The sequence below is a fragment of the Magnolia sinica genome, chromosome 1 (genome assembly GCF_029962835.1).
Source record: "Magnolia sinica isolate HGM2019 chromosome 1, MsV1, whole genome shotgun sequence".
Lineage (NCBI taxonomy): Eukaryota > Viridiplantae > Streptophyta > Magnoliopsida > Magnoliales > Magnoliaceae > Magnolia > Magnolia sinica.
Window position 1 is genome coordinate 114934022 of NC_080573.1, and position 20221 is coordinate 114954242.

Here is a 20221-nt window from a genome sequence, read left to right on the forward strand (position 1 = left end):
TAATTTACATACTTGGAATATAAATAACTCAAAATAAACTGTCCAAAATTTATTTCCCAGATTAGATGTATCATTAACCGAAAATTACACTTATTTTGATTATCTAACCAACCGACTGGAGGACATTTTTTGGACGGTCATCCTAAGGTCCTAGTTCCACAAACTGGTGTCCACTAATCAGAGGTTACGATTGTTCAAACAATTGATATTTGAGATTGTGACTTAGAGAAAATGTTTTCCACAGTTTAGTCGGTTTAACTTGAGTTAATATGTTCCAAATGTACAACTTCCGAGAGCCTGTGTATCAAGAGCCGTCTGCAGCCTGAGTATTATATGACTCCTGCGTTTACTTCGCGTGGTTGAAGAACCGCGAAATGAAGAACATTAGCTGCTCTACCCTTTTTAAAAAGAGAAAATCAAGAACATGGATTTCCCGCTCTTTAGAGCTCCAATCTTCTACTTAAATCCTCCCTCCATCGAATCTCAATCCATCTCAGTTCGATCCCCAACATCTTCCTCGTTCGAAAGGCGTTTCTCTCACGCGATTTCGTGCCGGAGAATGTCTTGCGAGCTTGAAACTGCTCCTCCAACGCTCAGGACAGTCACAATCTCGTATTCGGAGCTCCAGGTTCGTTTTTATTCGTTTAGATGGTTATTGGGTTTCATGGGTTTTGATTTTTCATCTCAATTTTGTGTTCTGTTTTCTGTAATTTGGATTTCTTTTGACTTTTGTTTTGCTCTTCTTTGTTTTTCTGATGTTGTTTTGATTGGAATAGGATAAAGATGGGGATTTGTCGATGAAGATTGAGAATGGTTTTGGGCCCAATGGACTGGGGATTATATCTGTTTCGGATGTATGTATTTGACTTCTACCATGGAAATCCCATGCTATGCTTGAGTTTTTTTTTTTTTTTTTTTTTAAATTTTTTATTTTAAGTTTGTATTGCAGATATAATAGCAGTTTATGATTCTAGTTTATTAGATGAATATACACAGAATTCAATGTATGTTCCGAATCATGTTACTGCATCCTTTTTGTTGGATTTGATGTCATTAGCTTTTCATGTATAGTTTGAAACTCAAGTCTTTATCGTTTTCGCTATCACTCATTCTTTGGAGTTTGAAATTGTTATCTGTATTTGTTGCTTTTCTAAAAATGGACACATGACACAACAGTTATTGATGTGAACCATTGATCTTGTATGATCTTCTATGAGTGGGTCATGTAGTGGTACATGGATAAAAGAGGATATCACTGTCTTCTTCCCAAGAATAGCACTTGAATCCATAAGGAGATCACTGTCTTCTTCTCATTCTTCTCTAAAAATGATAGAAAAAATTGATATTATTTATGAATCCTAAATATGTACTTACCCAAAATAGTAAACTTTCCTAACAATTGGCAGTCACTAAAAATAATAAAGTTGGACTAAAAACTCAAAATTAGCCTCTAAAATGACCTAGTTTTGGAAAACCCAGGTGTTGATTGTCTTTGGCATTGACCAGGGCATAGAGCTCTCCATTGAAAAATAGCTTTCCAACGACATATAATATGTGTGAAACTGAGAATCAGTCGCAAAGTTATGGCCGTTGGAAGCAATAGTGTGCATTGTGCATTTTTGCCCCATCTCGGCATATGGCCTAAATTCCTCCAGTCTTGGTAGTCCATGTGATTGTCCTTGACACTGCCCTACATCAGCGGGCCAGTATACACAAATTTCAATGTGTAGACAATATTAACGGTGCATTTGGTAACACCACTAGAAGCTACTTCTGGTATCTTCTCTCACAAAATGGAAGTTTTTCCAAAGTAGGGGTGTCAATGGGCTGGTCCAAGCCCTATTCAAGCCTGGTCCCTATTGTTCAACTTAGGCTTGAATTTGGCTTGGGCTCGTGACTGGCCAAAATAGTGCAGGCTAAGCCTAACCTGAAGTGTCTATGCTAGGCCCGAGCCCTAGCTTGAGCGTTTCTCTCAGATGGCTTGCGGAGAGGCCGCGTGCATTGGCCTGGTTGTTCGGTATTTATAAGGCAAGAATGGCATCAGATTTAGGGTGAATCTTGATGAAAATCATACTTACTAAATACTTAGAAATTAAGCGTTTGAGAGGCAGAGAGAGAGCAATAATCTAGCTTGCCAATCAAGCTCTCTCTGGGACTAATAGTAAGCTCGCTATTCGAACTCTGATTTACAATAAGAGGAACATCCCTTTATATAGAGGGATTTACATTTGCATGAATTAGAAATCTGGCATCAAATTTATGTTAAATTTACTATGCAAAAACTGTTGGTGGATTCTATGGGTGCATAATGTCCAAATTTGGCGACTGTGCAGTTTTACCGTATGGTTTTGTTTTTTCTACAGTAGCTTATTTGGATTTTGTGATGATTTTTCTTTGCCGTAGCTTGGGCTTGTCGGTGAGGTGGCAACAAAGTCTTGGCATAGTCGGTGCTCAGAAGTTAAGCAATGACTTGTTTTGGTGCGGCTTTTGGCTTAGATGTCGGCGTCAGGGTCTTCTTCCAGTGGAATGGTAGAAGAGCCTTCAGACTCGGCATAGGTTGATCCATGTTTACTGGATGCTTGCTCTTGGAGAGTTATGAAAGCATATTTGAGTTCAGCTAATTCCTTTTTCAAGATTGCTGCTTCATCCGGAGTTTTGATAGAAGTGATGGCTTCTTTGAAGCTTTTTGGTAAAGCTGATTATTTTGTTGCCTCGATAACTATTTCGCAATCAAATTTGTTCCACCATTTGATATATGTAGTTTAGAAAAGGACTTTGGCATTTTGATACTCTGAAGGAAGGGCTTCGTACTTCTATTTTAATATCCATGGGAGTCCATATTTGGCAAAATATAACATTACAGAATGCACTGGATATTCAGGATTTTGTAACTTTTCCATTTTTGGCATAGTGAGAAAATGAGCTTTTAGGGAGAATTGCAGAATGTGCTCCGAACAGTGCCCACCATTACAAATAAAACCATGGTGGGATGTCTTTGGTATATGGTCTTGAGAAATTTAAGAACCAAGAATGGCCTTTTTCTGAATTTTGGAAGAGTAGAGGTGTACACGAGTCGAGATTGTCCAGTCAATTTGAATTTTGGGCTATTTCCCATACACATGGTGGCCGACCAAATGAATAGGCCTGATTGCCATACACTGGCGTGGTTTCCCCCCCTTCGTTTCGCCAACAGACGAAGTCATCCTTGACGATTTCCTTTTGTCACGTTTATGGTGAGGACCAATACTTCATAGACCTTTTATGGCCATGCCTCATCATAAAATCCTTTGTGTTCGTAATCAGAGTAAAAATGCAAATGGCTGGCATGATATCCATTATATTCATTTTGCTGACGATTGGAAGTTTTTTACTCCCTTTCAAGTGGTTACATGAAATCGCTGCGAATATTTTGTACATTCCTTCATTTCAAATTGGCTATGGAAATTATAGTAAGCAATGTCCTATTTGATTGATTTGTAAAATCAATTTTGCAAGATTGGGGATTGAGATGGTAGGTAACACAACTGTGGTTCTTAATGCCATCAGGATGGTGTTGGCTTACTGTATCTCAAGGAACCGAAACTCGGTTTTCGAGTGGGATTCGCTAGGGGCCAAAGCCTAATTGGAAATTTTGTGTCTGGGGGGCTACTCTTTTCATTCTCCACTGACTGATTTAACTGTGTATCAAACTTTGAAAAAAATGTTTTGTGTAGGATTTGATGGTGAGGACAATGAAACAAGCATTTCTTTGGTGTTAACAATTACATTCCTTCCGATTTTACTTCTATTGGTGGGCGGTGTGTAGTTAGGAAATTGAAGTAGTCTAGGTATGGATTAAAAAAGGAAAGAAAGAAAAAGCAAAAAACTTAGGGGACCTAGCCCACTAAATTCAATATGATTTTTCTTAGAGACTTAATTATTTTATGAGAGTTGAAATCATTCTAATAGATGTGAAATTTTAGTTCCTAAATATCAGCATACCTAAGTAGGATTTGGCATGATGGATATAGGATTTGTGTTGAATATGGCTCAATCTTCTCAAAAGGTCCGGTGAATCGGTGCCCTAGGAGTGTGGTTTGGACTTATGGAGCCCCCCAAGGTTGCGGCTTTTGCTTGGCTAGTTGGGAGAAGTTGAGTGCTTATGATTGATAATCTTTAGAAAAGGGGAACGGTCCTTCCAAATATGTGCTTGTTATGCAAGCAAGAAGCAGAATCAATAGATCACTTGTTTCTACGTTGTCCTTTTGTGGCAAGTATTTGGTTCCAAGTCTTCGCTCTAGATAAGGTTTCTTGGGTGATGCCTCTATCCATGGAAGGTTTCTTGGCTGCTTGGCACGGAGCGGATGGCGAAAGTCTAGGTCGGAAGAAGTGGAGGTTAATTCTTCTCTCAATTCTATGGTCCATTTGGGGAGAGAGGAATAACTGGTGCTTTCGCAATAGTAGTATTTTGGCATCAGGGGTGTACAAAAGAGTTCTACTGTTTCGCAATTGGGCACCTTGAGTGGTTTTGTTGTAGTTGGAAGGGTCTTCCCAGCCATGGGGCTGGTGGTTTTTCCCTTAATTTTTACCCTTCTTCTTTTCTTGTTTTCTGTCCCCTTGTTCTTGTTTTTGTTTGTCCTCTTTTTGGCTTTGGCCTAATAAATCTCATCTTTCAATATATATATATATATATATATATATATATATAAAATTAATTAATATAATATTTTAATAGTAGTTTTACAGCTGTGTGCTCATGTGATTTCGGAGTAAAGTGAGACAAAGTTAGTCAAGGTATGTTACTGTTACGATGCAGGCTGTAATGGTTGTTACGGCCCCCATAATAGCCATTACGGCCAAAAATAAATAAAAAAACACTGTAGCAGCCCTTTAATGTATTGTTACGGACCATTTTTTTCCGTAATGGCCATTACGGCCACATAACGTGTACCGGACCCACCGTTACCTTTATGTGACCATTTTTGGATACCATTAACACAATATGCAACCCCCGTGCCTCTACAGCTCTACTTGAGTATTATTGGAAGGATATGAAAATAAGTATGAAGTAGTTCTTAACCAGGATCTGGTTGACTTTTCCTTGTCTTTCATACTTGTATAAAAGCTGTTATGCCTCATTATCACATGGTTGGACATATGTAGTGATCTAAGAGCTATTATCACCTTCCTAGAAGTACGAAATCACATCTTATGTTGATTTGCGTGTGTATGTTTCTATTACATCTATAACTAGGAAAGAAATTTAGACAGCTTTGAGTTTTAAGCTGCTTAATTTTATATTGGTTGGATTCTCTATATGTTTACTGAAGGGAGGCTAAACATATACAAGGATCAGAATCCTAGAATCAGTGTTCCAATTATGAAGATCAGTTTTGGGGGTGTATCACCCGCATTGACAGTGAAATATCGTAGCTGGTGTTTTGGCTAACATTGACGTAGATCTTAATGTGAAATTGGAATGGATGAATCAAACTCCACAACCTATTGAAGAGGGAGGGATTGGATTTCCCAATCTTGCTAGAAGCAGTGTAAAAGGTCATGCCATTTAATATTAGTGAACTTAGTTGCCCAAAATAGCTTGTCACATAGATCGGTTTCCATACTCTGTGTCAAACTGTCTGTGGATATTATGATTATAATGTTGTTGTTTATATTTTATGGTATTGTATGGTTCTTGGTGGTAAGAAACAACATTTTTCTGTTCAACCTAGTGATTGTTCAGGTGGATCCCACCCTTCAATGATATAATCCGTTGATTGATGGGATGTGTGATGGCTAACATCTATCCTATGAGACGATCGTATCCATCCAATGAAAATGAACAGTTACAATGAATGGTTATGGTGGCTCGATCCGATTGGTTAGGATCCTCCAATGGGGGAGATTTCAGGATATCAACATCCACTAGCTCTCCCACCATAAGAATGACTAGGATCATGGTCTTGCTTATACATTTTATTGGGCTGAGCAAATGCATGTTCAAACATTGTAGGCATCCTCCCAAAATTTGTCCAAATATCTCCTTCATCTTTCGAACTAGTTGGACATTAATTTCTTCATCTGGATAACGGTGCCTACAAACATCGCTGGTTCCAGCTATTAAACTGAGGCTTAAATTGTCTTCTGAATCATTTGTGTTTTTTTTTTTCCCCTTTTTTTTTTACAATGTATGGTTATGGTGGCTCGATCGGATTGGTTAGGATCCTCCAATGGGGGAGATTTCAGGATATTAACATCCACTAGCTCTCCCACCATAAGAATGACTAGGATCATGGTCCTGGTTATACATTTTTTTGGGCTGAGCAAATGCATGTTCAAAGTTCAAACATTGTAGGCATCCTCCCAAAATTTGTCCAAATATCTCCTTCATCTGTCGAACTAGTTGGACATTAATTTCTTCATCTGGGTAATGGTGCCTACAAACATCGCTGGTTCCAACTATTAAACTGAGGATTAAATTGTCTTCTGAATCATATGTGTTTTTTTTTTTTTTGGGGGGGGGGGGGGGGGGGGCGAATTTAATATCGGATAAGCTGGGGTGTTGTTACGCCCTGTACACATGCATTTTAGTCAGTGGTGTTCATGTGAACAGATTGAGAATCCTCTTCGTGCGGTTGTGGCACATGTGTAAGAGCTGGGCCATTCATCACGTGGGTCTCCTAACAGCTTGTTGCACAAAAATATGTTACTCCACTTTGCAAATGGATCACATACCTATGATAAAATGTATTCTATTAAACAAAATGGTTAACTGTTTACATTCACATTGGATGTTGTTGTACGGGATGCCTTGGATTCTGCCAATCTAAGAGTGCAGAGAAAGCCACTTTCGGTTCAATCGGCATCCCATCGGTCCAATTGAATAAGTGGGTGAATCTCAGATTGCACGCTGTGAAGATTTGCACGTTTTTAGTTTGACCGATATGTGTGAGTCAATTTGTTTCGGTCTGACCGAAGGTCCCATTCGGTCCAACCGATGGGTTACATAATTTCGCATTGTATTTAAGTCCAATTGCGATTATGGCTTAATATGGGAAAGTGTTTTCTCTATAAGGGCAAGGGTTTTGCGAGGTGAGAGGTAGAGCTGGGCATTGAGTCGAGTCGGATCGAGTTGGGGTTGACCTAACCCGACCCGAACTTGACCCGACTCGTTACCGAGTCTAGCATGCTTGACCCGATTTGAGTCTGGGTTTGGCCTGGACTAACCTAGACCGAGTTTGACCCGATCACAAGGACCGAGTTGAGTCGGGTTAGCACCGAGTCAGGTCGAGTTGAGCTTTTTTTCCTTGTCTTTTTTTTTTTCCCTACTTGAGTTGAGTTGTTCAAAATAAATATTGTCAAAGACTCAAAAGTAATTTGTAAAAAAAAAAAAATGAACAAAGTAAATAAACATTGTCAAAACTCAAAAGTGTATTCATAATCTTAGATGGAGTTCCACATACAAACCAATAAACCATTCATTCTTTCAATATCCTCTGTATGATGAATGCCTTTGTGGCGTGTAACCCGAGTAGCCTTGTCCATAATAGTAACCCTCTCCTCCACCTTCGATGTTAGAATCATCCTTTGGTTCTCTTTTTACCACTTGAACTGCAGGAGAACTCTGGAATGAGTCCGAGCTGGAGGTGTCTGAAAGAAGGTTGTTTATCTCTTTTGAATCAGATGGTGGAGATGCCTTTCCATCGTCCTCATTCATAGATTTAACGAGTTTTTTCAGCATTTTTTTATGTTTTGATTTGTATGAGATTCCCAACCGCCTATAGAATGCTGTGAGACTTTTAAGAAACTTTGATGATTTATTGCCTAGTTTATGTCTCGTACTCGTGTCTGCTTCGGCATCATGTTGTATCGGAGGGGGTTAATGTTGTCTGGTCCTGGATTCCAATTCCAAGCTTTGTTTTACGATTTCTTTATAATCTCGTTCTTTTTATTCCCTTAATAGCCCGTTTTCTTCTTCTTTACTAAGTGTGGGGGCTCTTCCTCTGCTTGACCCTACTTTAATTATAATATGACTACTTCTATATCTTCTTTGGCTGGTTGTATTGGCTGTAGGGGAAGGGGTGGTAGAAGCCTTTGTATTTGAGTCCAAATGGCTCGAAATAAATACCAGTGGAATGCTGTTAAGTGGATTATAAAGTATCTCAGGGGCACAACCGACACTAGAATCATGTTCGAGGCACATGAAGCTTCAAGTGGAGTTGTAGGCTACCTGGATTCTGATCATGCATGTGAGCTCGACAACAAGAGGTCCATTACGGGATATGTTTTCACATTAGTAGGTAGACCGATATGTTGGAGATCTATGATACAGTCTACGATAGCGTTGTCTACAATTGAGGCGGAATATATGGCTGCGACAAAGGCGTCAGAGGAGGCATTATAGTTGAAAGGTCTGATAGGAGAATTTGAGTTGAAGGCGGCGATTCAGTTGCATCGCGATAGTCAGAGTGGTATCCATCTAGTGATGAATTAGGTGTCTCATGCGAGAATGAAGCACATCGATGCGAGGTTCCACGAGATATGAGAACTCATTACTTTAGGAGAGATTCTATTTCAGAAGATTCGCATGGACGAGAATGTTGCGGATATGTTGACAAAGCCGATGACCACAGACAAGTTTAAGTACTGCTTGGGCTTGATCAATTCCACTAGCCATTGATGAGATTGGGCACCCTTGCACATGGGTGCGGATGGAGTTGTGTTCCAAGTGGAGAATGCAGGGAGTGGTTTGTACTCAAGGTGAAGTTTGCACGGGAGATCTATAGGGTGACATGGCAGAATGCAAGGCAAGGTGGAGATTATTGTGTGGGATGCCTTGGATTCTGCCAAGCTGAGAGTGCAGAGAAAGCCACTTTCGGTTCGTTCGGTATCCCATTGGTCCAATTGAATTAGTGGGTGAATCTCAAATTGCACGCTGTGAAGATTTGCACGTTTTCTGTTCGACCGATATGTGTGAGTCGGTTTGTTTTGGTTTGACCGAAGGTCCCATTTGGTCCAACAGACGGGTTACACAATTTTGTGCAAGTTGGGTTATTTAAGTTTGATTGCGATTAGGGCTTAATACGGGCGAGCGTTTTCTTTCTAAGGGCAAGAGTTTGGCGATGGGAGGGGTTTTAGACACTTGTAAGGGCTTGGAAAGGGATTTTCTCAAGAGGCTAGGGTTTTCCTATGGTTGCACATCGCAAGGGGACATTGAGTGCTTTTGTAATCGAAGAAGGTGAGTGGTGTAAAGTCTAAGGTTTTGATTATAGTGGATCTCTGTCGCTTTTTGCCGTGGTTTTTTTTTCCCGTAAGGGTTTTCCACGTAAAATTTGTGTTTTGTGTTTGCTTGCTTGATTGTTTTGGTTATTCTGTTTATTGTCATTATTCTATCTTCATTGAACGTGCTTCCGCAAAGCGCACGGATTGACGGTGGTATTAGATCTGGATTTTTAATACCTAAGGTTGATTTGGGTTCGTTGTGGCTCGGGATTACATCATAATGGTGTGAGATAAGAGCCGGAACTCCAATAGATGCAATAATTTGAAGAGTATATTTATCCTCTCCATGTAAACATCCTTTGCGGTTCTCTTATTTCTTTTAACATTCACTACTAATTTTGGTGGGCCATGTTGGTGTTGGTTATACTTATTATTATTATTTTTGAGAACCATCCCTACTATAAGCTTGGACTATATTATTTTGTATTATTAACCATTCTCTTTGTAGGAATCAACAATATCTACTCAAATTGATATGTTAATTCTTGGTATTATGCCAATTGCAATGTTAATTTGCCTTGAAATCACTTACCATCCAAAACATGAGCTTTATCATGCAGATCAATCACCTTCAACGTTATGTTTTATGGCTTGCTTATCCTCATGCCAAAATACTTCTCTTTGGAAATTTATGTCTTGGCTTTTGGTTTGAACTATGAAATTTCTGGTTTTCTGGCTCACCGTGCTTCCATTGCGATTAAAGCTAAAATATTGTATGCATATAAGTTTGGCACCTCAGTTCATGTGTAAAACTTTCACCTCGTCGCTTTTGTTACAGGTTCCAGGATTTCCTTTATTACGCCAAAATCTCTTACGTCTTTCCCCCCGGTATGCATTTTGAGTAGACTTACTAGATGTTTCTCATGTTGATTTGTGTGAATGCATACACAAATAACTAAGGAGAAGAGGCTCAAACCTTTTCTTCTTATTATTATTATTATTATTATTTTTTTAATATTTTAATCCTCTTGATTGGATATTTCCCACTTTACTAGATTAGCAAGCCTTCCTGAAGAGGTAAAGAAGGAGCTTGAAGATCCAGATAGCAGGTGATCCTTAATTCTTTAATTGGTCAGTTTACATCCAAAATTGGCTTTAGTTCAAGTTTGGCGGCATTGGATGGAGTCCATGACACTATGTTAGATTAGAGCCTTAAGGGCATGTTTGGACACGTGGAATCCAAGGGAAAAGAAAGGGGGAAAAAACCATTAAGTATCTAATGATGATTTCCATTATAACTATTGAAACATGGATTGGAGTTCTTGTTTGGGCCGTAAGTGGAAATCTCATATTCCTCTCATAATGCTCACCTAGTTTCCTGCGCCAAGAATCCAATTATGGAAAAGTGTAATGATTCCAACGTTTTCTTTGCTATCGGAACAACAAAAATTGTCACATCAAAGGAAAACCCTTTTCCATTTCCGCTGTTTGGCCTGGAATCCATGATTTCCAAACATGACCCAAGTGATTCTACTACATCAGAACTATCACTCAATGAAAAAGCAGCCAAAATCACTTGAACTACCTCAGAACTATCACTCAATGAAAAAGCAGCCAAAATCACTTGAGTATCTACTTTGCATGGACAAAAAGTTGCTTTAAGTGCAGCATATGATCACTTGAGTCTGTTGACCTTGCAACTGTCTTCTCCTGACTTCTAGAAATTCAGTACTGAAATTTCCACAAATACTCATGTTCTGTGCTATAAACTTCAGCTTATTTCTGCTATGGCCAATGACATCTCCAAAAGTAGCAATGCAGCTAAATATGTTAAAACATGGTGCATGTGAACTGTGATTTTACCATATTTTAGGTATCTGCAGATATATCAGTTTCCAAGCGAGACAGATGTAATTGCTATCCATTTACTAATAATGAAGCTGAGTTCCCTGTTCGTAATTTAATGTGGAAGAACTTCCTTGGTGGTACCTATCTGTGCCTGTGGGGCCAATGGTTGGTTTATCCAATCCATTGATCTGATGGCCCCTGTCATGGACGAACCATGCCTAAAACATCTCTTCATTTGGGCAACTCTAACCTTTCCACTGTTGGCATGTAAATGCATGGTTGAGAAGAAATGCGCCAACAGTCCGCATTCGATGGAGAAAAGACAAGGTTTGATGGTTGTTGTTACCTGATCTGTACACGTGGGGCCCATTGTTGGTTTATCCAATCCATTGATCTGACAGGCCCCATCGTGGATGAACAATGCCCAAAACATCTCTTCGTTTGGTTAATTTTAACCTCGTTGGCATGTGAATACATTGTTAAGAAGAAATGCACCAACAGTCCACAGTCGATGGAGAAACAACAAAAGATTTGATGGTTGGGGTCTGCCAATTTGGGAGATTTTTTGAGCATGGTTCATCCATGATGTGGGACATCAGTTCAATGTCTTGATAAACTAATTACAGCCCCACACATACAGATTAGGCACACCAAACAGGGAAGTTCCCTGTTTGCTACGAACAGGAAACTTGGCCTCTAACAATATAGGGTTACTAGGTAAGTTGGTATTTATTGTCTTACGGTAGGTTAGGTTTTTCATCTTCATTGTCTTACAGTAGGTTAGTCTTTTTCAACTTCATTGCTTTTACTTTAGTCATATGCGCATTAAACCTTCTGGACGGAAGTTATTCTTCAAAATTGAGTTTTTGATCGATCTTGATTCTTGACAAGGGATTGTGCCATTTTTTTTTTTTTAAAATAAAATAAAATCTGAAGAAACCCTAGAGCCTCTAGAAAGAGTGTTGAGGAACTAAAGATTTTGTTAATGCAAATTTGTGGATCTCATCATATATCTCCTTCAGACCATGAGGTCCACTTCTGCGTTGATGGAGCTAATATCCTGCTTATTCGGATTAGGAAATCTTGATTTGGTTAACCATAAAATGTTCTGAGATACTTCCATGAATCATGTGCCACTGAGAAGCGGGAGCAATCCTAAGAGATGGGGTTTCAGGTAGACAAGAATGCAGGTGGCTGCAAGTTCATTGATCTCTCCTAATATCCATGTCTTTGTCTTTGGAGTATGTCCAATGTTGAATGGAGCTGTCAGAATTGCCATGAAGACTTCTGCAATGAAAAAACATAATATGGAAAAGCATTGAATCCCATAATTCTTCTCATTACCTTTAAAGCTGTAAGTGTTTGAAGCTGGCTTTGACATACTTTCATGTCCAATAACAAAGAAAAAAAAAGCAGAAAATGTTTTCCTTCTACTTGTTTTCTCATTTCCTCACACCTATTTAAAATTACCTCAGCTGCTGCCTCTTACTGTCTAGCCAACCCAAACATCCTACTTTTTTGGATTCTTGTTGTTTTGGATGAAGAATCCAAAAGAAAAAGGGTATCAACCCCTGCCCAATAGGCCTTAAAGGAAAGGTCCCCTTAAAAACAAAGGTGAACACAAGAAAAGGAGAATAAATATCCTTATTGTAAACATATAAAAACTTTTAGCATCAGCTGCCACCTTTTAATTCTTTGTTTTACTGCTTTCATTGGGAACATGCTTTTTTACTTGAATTTTATCTTGCTTTTTTTTTTTTCTTTCAATGAATTGTCAGTGGAAATTATTATTTTTTTCATAGTTGTTAAGTTGGATATCCAAGTGGACACAACGGGAGAAGTTTCCATGCAGTTGCTATTTGTCATTTTATTTAGGTATGGCTTTGGATGGAGTCATGGAAAGGAGACGCTAGAGTCTGGTAAACTTGGTATGCTGTTCCCTATTTCCAATTTTGGCTACTGTAAAGTTTTCTGTTTGAAACTATTTTTTCCACTGCGACTGAGTTTATTCCCTCTTAATTGAAAAATTTACACCAGTATGTTTCTTCTAAATTTATTAGTGAGCATAGGAATGTCACTGATAAGAATATGAGCATTATGGGAACAAAAATGGTTTTATGCCTTCCATATATGCATTCAACTGAGCTCTCTTTTCACTTTCTTCTTTCAATATATATTTTTTTTCCCTGCACTTCCGTATTTTGGGGAGGATCATGATCTAATTACGTATTTCTAATTTATTCGTCTTTTGGGAGAAGGCCTCACGTGCAACCGGGTGGACAATAGGTTATGGTCCACCCAGAGAATAACTTCCAACCTTTACTGTGCATGTGACATCCAATCTGTCCAATAGGTTGGCCTCATCAAAAGGATAACCTTTTGCAAAAATCAGCCACATCCATTCATTGGACCACACTTTCATTTTTCTATCAGTGGCAACTGGCAAGATGTTTTTGATGGTGTGGCCCACGTTATGAGTATATGGGCCTGTTTTTTGCACTAGGTGATTCACATGGTGGGGACAACCTATTGAATGGGTTGGATGTTGCGTGCACTTGATAGGTTTGAAGTTATCTGCTTGGTGGACTGTCTGTAACTCGTGGTCCAAGTGGTTGGACTTGCGAGTTGAGACCTCATATTTTGGTACGTCGCAGCATGTTTGTGGCAAAAACATGAACGCTGCAACTTTATCTTCTATATAGGTGAAACTCAACTAGTTTGATACTGTAAACATTAACATGCTTTTAGGTGTGTGCTTCTCCATTTGCATCTATTGACCTCTTTGTTCTGCATAATCTGTGATGGAGCACCAAAGGTCTGAGGAAAATGGCTCAGAATGTTCCCTACTACAATCTTACATTGTTAACTTTGGACATCAAATTATGCTTCAGTCTCATGTTTGCGCACCCATCGAAGAGCCATTTTCGTTATGCCCCTTACGTTCTTGCATGGTGGATGCCAGTTTCCTGTTTGAGAAGGGCTCACAAATTGTAGGGGCATTCGAATGAACTTTGTTGGATTTCTGATCATTAATGATTAGAAAGAAGTAGAGGAATGAGTTTCAAAGTTAATGGTTTCCGCTTCAACATTTCAAATCATGGAGAATGGCTCTTCTAACCGTCTGGTAGTTGGTGTGGGAAGAAAGGAGTGGCAGATGTTTTAATGGCGATTCTAATGAGGTGGGGTCCATATTGAAAGAAATTCAACATTATATCATAGAGTGGACCTCCAATGTAGTTCAGTAAAGGGACTGTAATCTGTTTCTGTTTGGAGGGTAATCGATCCTCCATCTCAGCGGGTTGATTTAATCCTTGTATTGTTTCCCCTGTTTAATGAAAGTTACTGTTACCTTTCAAAAAAAAAAAACATTTCAAATCATCAAACATCTTTCAAAACCATTTTGGAACATTAGAAAGGTTGACTTTTAAGGAGAATTCGTCGATCTCAATTGATCCCTCGTTACTGCCCATAGGAGAAGTAATAGTTAGGGATGAAAGGATTTGAACCCGTGACATTTTTTACCGAAAACAAACTATTTCGGTTTGGTTTTGTTTCATGCTTATAAGAGCAGTCAACTCAAATAAGGGATCAGACCGCTCCTGGTGTTCGAACTAGTCATTAATGGTCGGCGTCAATTGGTACCCTTTCGGTATGCGTTGCGAACACTTTCATTTTGAGCGTCTCATCTTCTCAGGAGAATATATATATATATATATAATTGGGAACAGAAGTTTTATGAGAAAGCTAAGCAGTTACAAAGAGGGGATAGAATCCACAATGAACATCAATGACATGCAGCTCCTTAGCTACTAATTTTAGTGAGGTCAACATGGGTCGATGAGTTACAACCAGGGTGGATCATACTTCAGCTGTTAAGAGTCTCAGTTTTGTGCTCCTCAGCGGAATATCGTGGTCTTTGTATAGGCTTGGAGATATTTCTTCTTTATTGCTTTAATAGGCTGTTTATGGATGTGTTATTGGATTTACTTTTCTTTCTTTTTTATTTTAAATTAAGTTTAAGACATTTTAACTTCTTTTATCTAGGATGTCCTCAAAATCTTACAGCTTATTATATACCATCTCCGTGTGCTGTTATGAACTTCTGATAAATGCAATTTTGAATTGTCTGTAAGGACTTCCAGATAATGTTAGTACCCGTTCGTCATCATCGTCACAGAGGATGTCCCTGGTAAGGAGCAGAACTTGTAGTAGGGTTGAAGGGCCTGATAGGGCTAGTAGAAGACCTAAAAGAGCATGCATTGAGGTGGTGAGAAATATACAAGCTTGTTCACTTACTAGGGAGAAGGCCACAGGCTTCATAAAGCCAACCCCAAATAGATGGGGCAAGTCTATGATGATGATGTCCTGCTAATCATATCAAAGTCGTATGTCTTTTGTCCATCTATTTTCCATCGATGTTTATTGATGAGGTTAAATCCAACTCTTTAGCATAGACGTTTCCGTGTTTGGAGATTTCAAAAGTGTTTGGTTGTGGTTACTGCTACTTAGCTCTTCTTGAAAATCCTTAATGTGAGAGGGATGGAGATGCAAGGCTTTTCTATCTCACTTTGATGTTTTGTTATCGAGATACCTAATTCAAGAGCAAATCAGTTAGGATATTCTAAGAAAGACTTGGAAGATCTTGTGCTTGTCTCTTTTGAGAGGTTAAGCTCATGTCATTCTGTTCATATTTCAACTTCTTGGGTAGTTGGACTGCCTGTTTGAATGCTGCGTTCTTTTGATTGTGCAGACATGTTGAAAGGCTCTTTTTACGCAAATCCAGTTTTAGACACACCAACGACCGAGGCTTCCCTTGTGCAACGGTAAAATTGGTGCTAATGGATATTCTACTTACATGCATTTTGACCAATCTAAAAGCACTGTGATGCCATAACCTATTTCCTCACACAGACATCTTTTGTCCTTCTTCAATTTTCTATGTTTTGAGTTCTTGGTTTCTGTTTGTTCTCTATCAATTGTCATTGTGGTTACAACGTTAGAAAATTCATCTTTTTGGTGAAGGGAACATGTTATTTTGGGTTATCAAATCTGATATCGTACTTTTAAATAAGAAAAGTAACTATGAACAGCAACACTGAAATCTTCTTGCATTTCATCTACGATTAGTAACTATTATATTGCCAAAAGAATCATTTCCTATACTGTATTCATGAAAGCACTGTTGAAATTCTCAATGTGTGAGTTCAGTAAAGGCTGGAGCACATTTGGGAGGTGAGCAAAATATCTCATAGTTCTTATCTCTCAGGTATTAAAAAAAGAGAGTTGTACAACATAAATATGCCACGTGCAGATGAAAGATATGATAGGGCAATCAAGGCTTGCAAAGTGATTTTCATAGCTAAGTATGAGATTTAATGATTGCAATATCGATAGTATTGGCTGATACATCGGTTGATACTATTCGCATGTGGCTTGTGGGTGATATGAAACCGAGCTTAAGTTCACTTTCTTACCCGTATCATGCGATATTTCCAAATATTGTAATGTATCAGTGATATATTGATACATTATGGTATTTTGAAAATATCTCAGTAATAAACTTGATGCAGGGCCAATGTATGAAGCCAAATAATGAGTGAGATCAATTAAAAAAATTAATAAAAATCACAAATCATGCTAACATCACCACAAATCTCAAGATTCTAAGAAGAATTTATACATAGTTCAAGGCTAAGTTGTCAAGCATCGTCCTACATGATCATTAAATATGGAAAACTAGGATTTAATGTATGTAGGGACATCCAAATAGCATAGGGTTAGGTCTAATTGAAGGAGCAAAACCTAAAACTACCTACGGTTTGCTAAATCAAGATAAGGGTAAATCTAGGGTTAGGGAAATTTGGGGAAGAATGAAATTAGGCTTAATTGGATGAGAAAATTTTGGGGATTTGGGTCGTAATTAAAAGGAATTAGGGTTTGGATGATTGGGTGTTAGGGAATTGAAGCGAATTAAGGGAATTAGGGTTTTAGGGGGAATTTGGGGGATTTGGGAACTTAGGGTTAGGGTTAGGGTTAGGGTTTAGGTCTAGGATTAAGAGGGTTTTGATAGGGAATCAAAAGGAAAACATAAGGGGAAGAGGGTGGCGATAGGGACCAGCTCACAAGGTCCATGGCCACACGTGTGAGGCTTGGGTGGCTAGGGTTTGGTCCGTAGTAGAGGGGGTTGATGGGGAAGGTCAATGGGAAAGCAAAGAAAGGGTTTTGAAAGGCTATTGGAGGTTTGGAACAAGAAGAAGATGGAATCTTAACAAAATACCTCGACTGGAGAAGGAAAAATCAATGGTTGATAGTTGCAAGCCTTGCACTCCTGTGTTTGAAGAAGGGCATCGCACCGATCTTCGTTCCAAATTGCTTGGAACAAGTCTTAACATCACATGAAGAAGAATAAAGAGCCTTTGTTGTTTTTTGAGAGAAATTCCATCATTGAGAGGTCACATGCTGCCCCCCTTCCCCCCCTTATATTGTCTCAACATCTTTTCAAAATTACAATAAAATCCATATTTCATGTATTTTGACCAAAATAACTCTATTAAAGAAAAAACATATAAAACCTCTCATAACTAGTCTAAAAATATAAATCAAGCTGAAAAATGAATCCTAAGACAATCTTAAGTATATATGATGCCCTCTGATGAAAGATGGCCCACGATCAACGCCCCGATCATGTACTCCATGTGATCCGAAGGTCTGATTGTCATGTCCATCAAATCTGACGGTCTGAATCACTCCCTCAAGCAACCCATATGCATCTTCCTGGTGTGGGGTCTTCCAGATGTTCGTATATGCAATATGGGGTCTTCATCACAGATACACCCCTTGCCACAGAGAGATCGGGGCCCCCCTCCTATGATATGTGCGTAAAGGCTTGCGTGATGTGATGTCCTCATCAGAACTCCTTTGTATTATTGATACCATTAATACATATCGTTGATACCATCGCCAACCCCCTTTGCGAAAATTTTGGATAATTCCCCAAACTCCCCAAAAATCCATTTATTGTGATTTTTTTTCTTCCTTTAGTTCCCTTCCTAAGGTGATTTCGACCACTCCTTTTTTATTGGTTGGAGAGAAAAGGGGATTTTTTATTTTATTTTATTTTTTTTTTTTTGTGTGTGGAAATCTATATATGAGAGCATGCATTATCGGAAACGAAATTGGTGAGTTTTATCGAATTTGAACACCTTTTTCTTGTTTAAATCACTTGGAATCAGTGATGCTCAATCATGAAGGCCTCTGATTTTGAATTTGGGAAAAAGGGAAAATTCGATTTTAGATTTTGGCCGTTGATTTTCATCTTTCATACATGTCTTTTATGATATATAAATTAAATATGAAATGATTTTGAATATAATTGCATCACTATTGTCAAACAACACATTGTTTAGGTCCTGATACAATGGAAACTTATTATGTGTACTTGTCTTTTTGTGATATTTTGAGTTCGAAGTATATAATAATGTTGTCTTTAACAACCCCTGAAGTTTTACTGAAAAATTCAACCAAATTTCTAAAGTTTCCCAAAAACAGGGATATAGTACGCGATACATGCAATATTTGCCATGCAATAACCAATATGATTCCGTATCCCAAGGATGCGATACATGTGTCTGATTCTGAAACACTGGATGTAACGACCCCCATTATGGTGGAGCACATTGATCAAGAACATACAATTTCCCAACCAAAAGCAGCTTACCAAAAGAAAATGCTATTTTCAACTCATGGTTGCAGTGAAGAAGTCTACTGTTTTCTGTGAAGCGACAGGGTTAACAAGTCTATAAATTTCTTGTGTAAAATCTTATTCAAGTTTCATATTCCAAGTACAAGCATGTGAAATAGGATGGAGGCAATCACTATTGGCCATGAGAGGATGAATTCACAAGATTATCCCTTTATTGGGGACGTAGAGGCTGGAGGTCTTTTTGTGCCAACTTTTTGTAAGGTTTTTGTCATAGAAGTCTATCAGCAAGGAGCAATTGATGTAGAGCTTTGAAGGTGAGTGATTGGTATGATGATGAAATTGGAATTTTGATGATAGGGAGGAATGTTAGTGTGGCCTGACCTGAGCTGGTGCAGGAGGGGCAGATAGAAGATGTTTCAAATTTAGATGTTCTGCGTTGAAGACTTGAAGTTGCTCATTTGTATTTGCCTAATATATCTAAGAGAGGGAATTGCATAGAGACACCTCTAGTGGCTTTGTACTCAATAAGGCAGTGGAGTTGGTAGCAGTAGTTGTTGACAAGCAGAGAATCCTCCCTGATTGCAATCCATCAATCCATTTAAAAGGCCATTAAGTTTGTTGAAGCACACCATCTAACCAGGTTGCTGTCCATCAGTCTGTCTTCCATGAAAAAACAAGTCATATTGTGGTTGATTTCCATTTTGTGATGTTAGAAGTGGAAGGAAGGGAACTATTGTTTTCGAGGGAAAGGAAAAGAAGTTTTTGTTGTTTGTTTCTAATAAGATTTTCCATGAAAATCGAGGCCCATATTTTGGCCTTGGCCTTGGCCTTTTATCAATAAAATTATAAATGTTACGAAAAAAAGAAAAAAAAAAAAAGAAAAGAAGAAAAGAAGAAAATTGCTGCCCATTTTCAAATTTGTTGTTTGACAAAACAAAACTTTCCTTGGGAAATTTACTTGGTAGTTGCTCGTATGTACCACATTGTCAGTTGTCACATAGGGCACATGGTGGGGTGCTTGAAGATGGACTATGGCATGTGGGGTGCTTGAATATGGGCATTAGCACATGAGGCTCATTGGGGGTGCTTGGAGGTAGACGGTGGCACATGTGAGGCACCTAAAGATGGATGGTGGCAACATGTGGGGTGCTCGATCATGGACAGTGGCACGTGGGTGCAAGCAAAGATGGGCTATGGTACATAGGCCACATGGCACATGTGGGGCGCTTGAAGATGGACAGGCACATTGGCACATGTTGCATATGTGGGCCACTTCAATATGGACAGTGCAGCATGTGGCACTCGGCACTTGGCGCTTCGCTAAAAGATAGATGGTAGCAAATTGGCGCATGGCACATGTTGGGTGCTTGAAGATGAACCGTGGCACATAGGCACATGTAGGACATTGGAAACTCTGACACATGTGAGGCACTTGTACATTGGCACATGTCACACATGCATGGCATATTG

At 38.9% G+C, this 20221-nt stretch overlaps 1 protein-coding gene across 3 annotated transcripts in view; it reads left to right on the forward strand.

Moving 5' to 3' along the window:
* Positions 1–329: 329 nt before the first annotated feature.
* LOC131254899 (uncharacterized) overlaps positions 330–20221 on the forward strand; it is a 58481-nt gene continuing 38589 nt past the window's right edge. The window contains exons 1-6 of one of the 3 annotated variants that reach the window (XM_058255612.1): positions 330–628; positions 777–854; positions 10040–10089; positions 10257–10310; positions 12925–12977; positions 15800–15872. In XM_058255612.1, coding sequence (XP_058111595.1) covers positions 425–628; positions 777–854; positions 10040–10089; positions 10257–10310; positions 12925–12977; positions 15800–15872 — 512 coding nt within the window. In that variant the 5' untranslated portion in view covers positions 330–424. The remainder of the gene's footprint in view (positions 629–776; positions 855–10039; positions 10090–10256; positions 10311–12924; positions 12978–15799; positions 15873–20221) is intronic. The other 2 variants (XR_009175979.1, XM_058255604.1) reach the window with 2 other exon arrangements.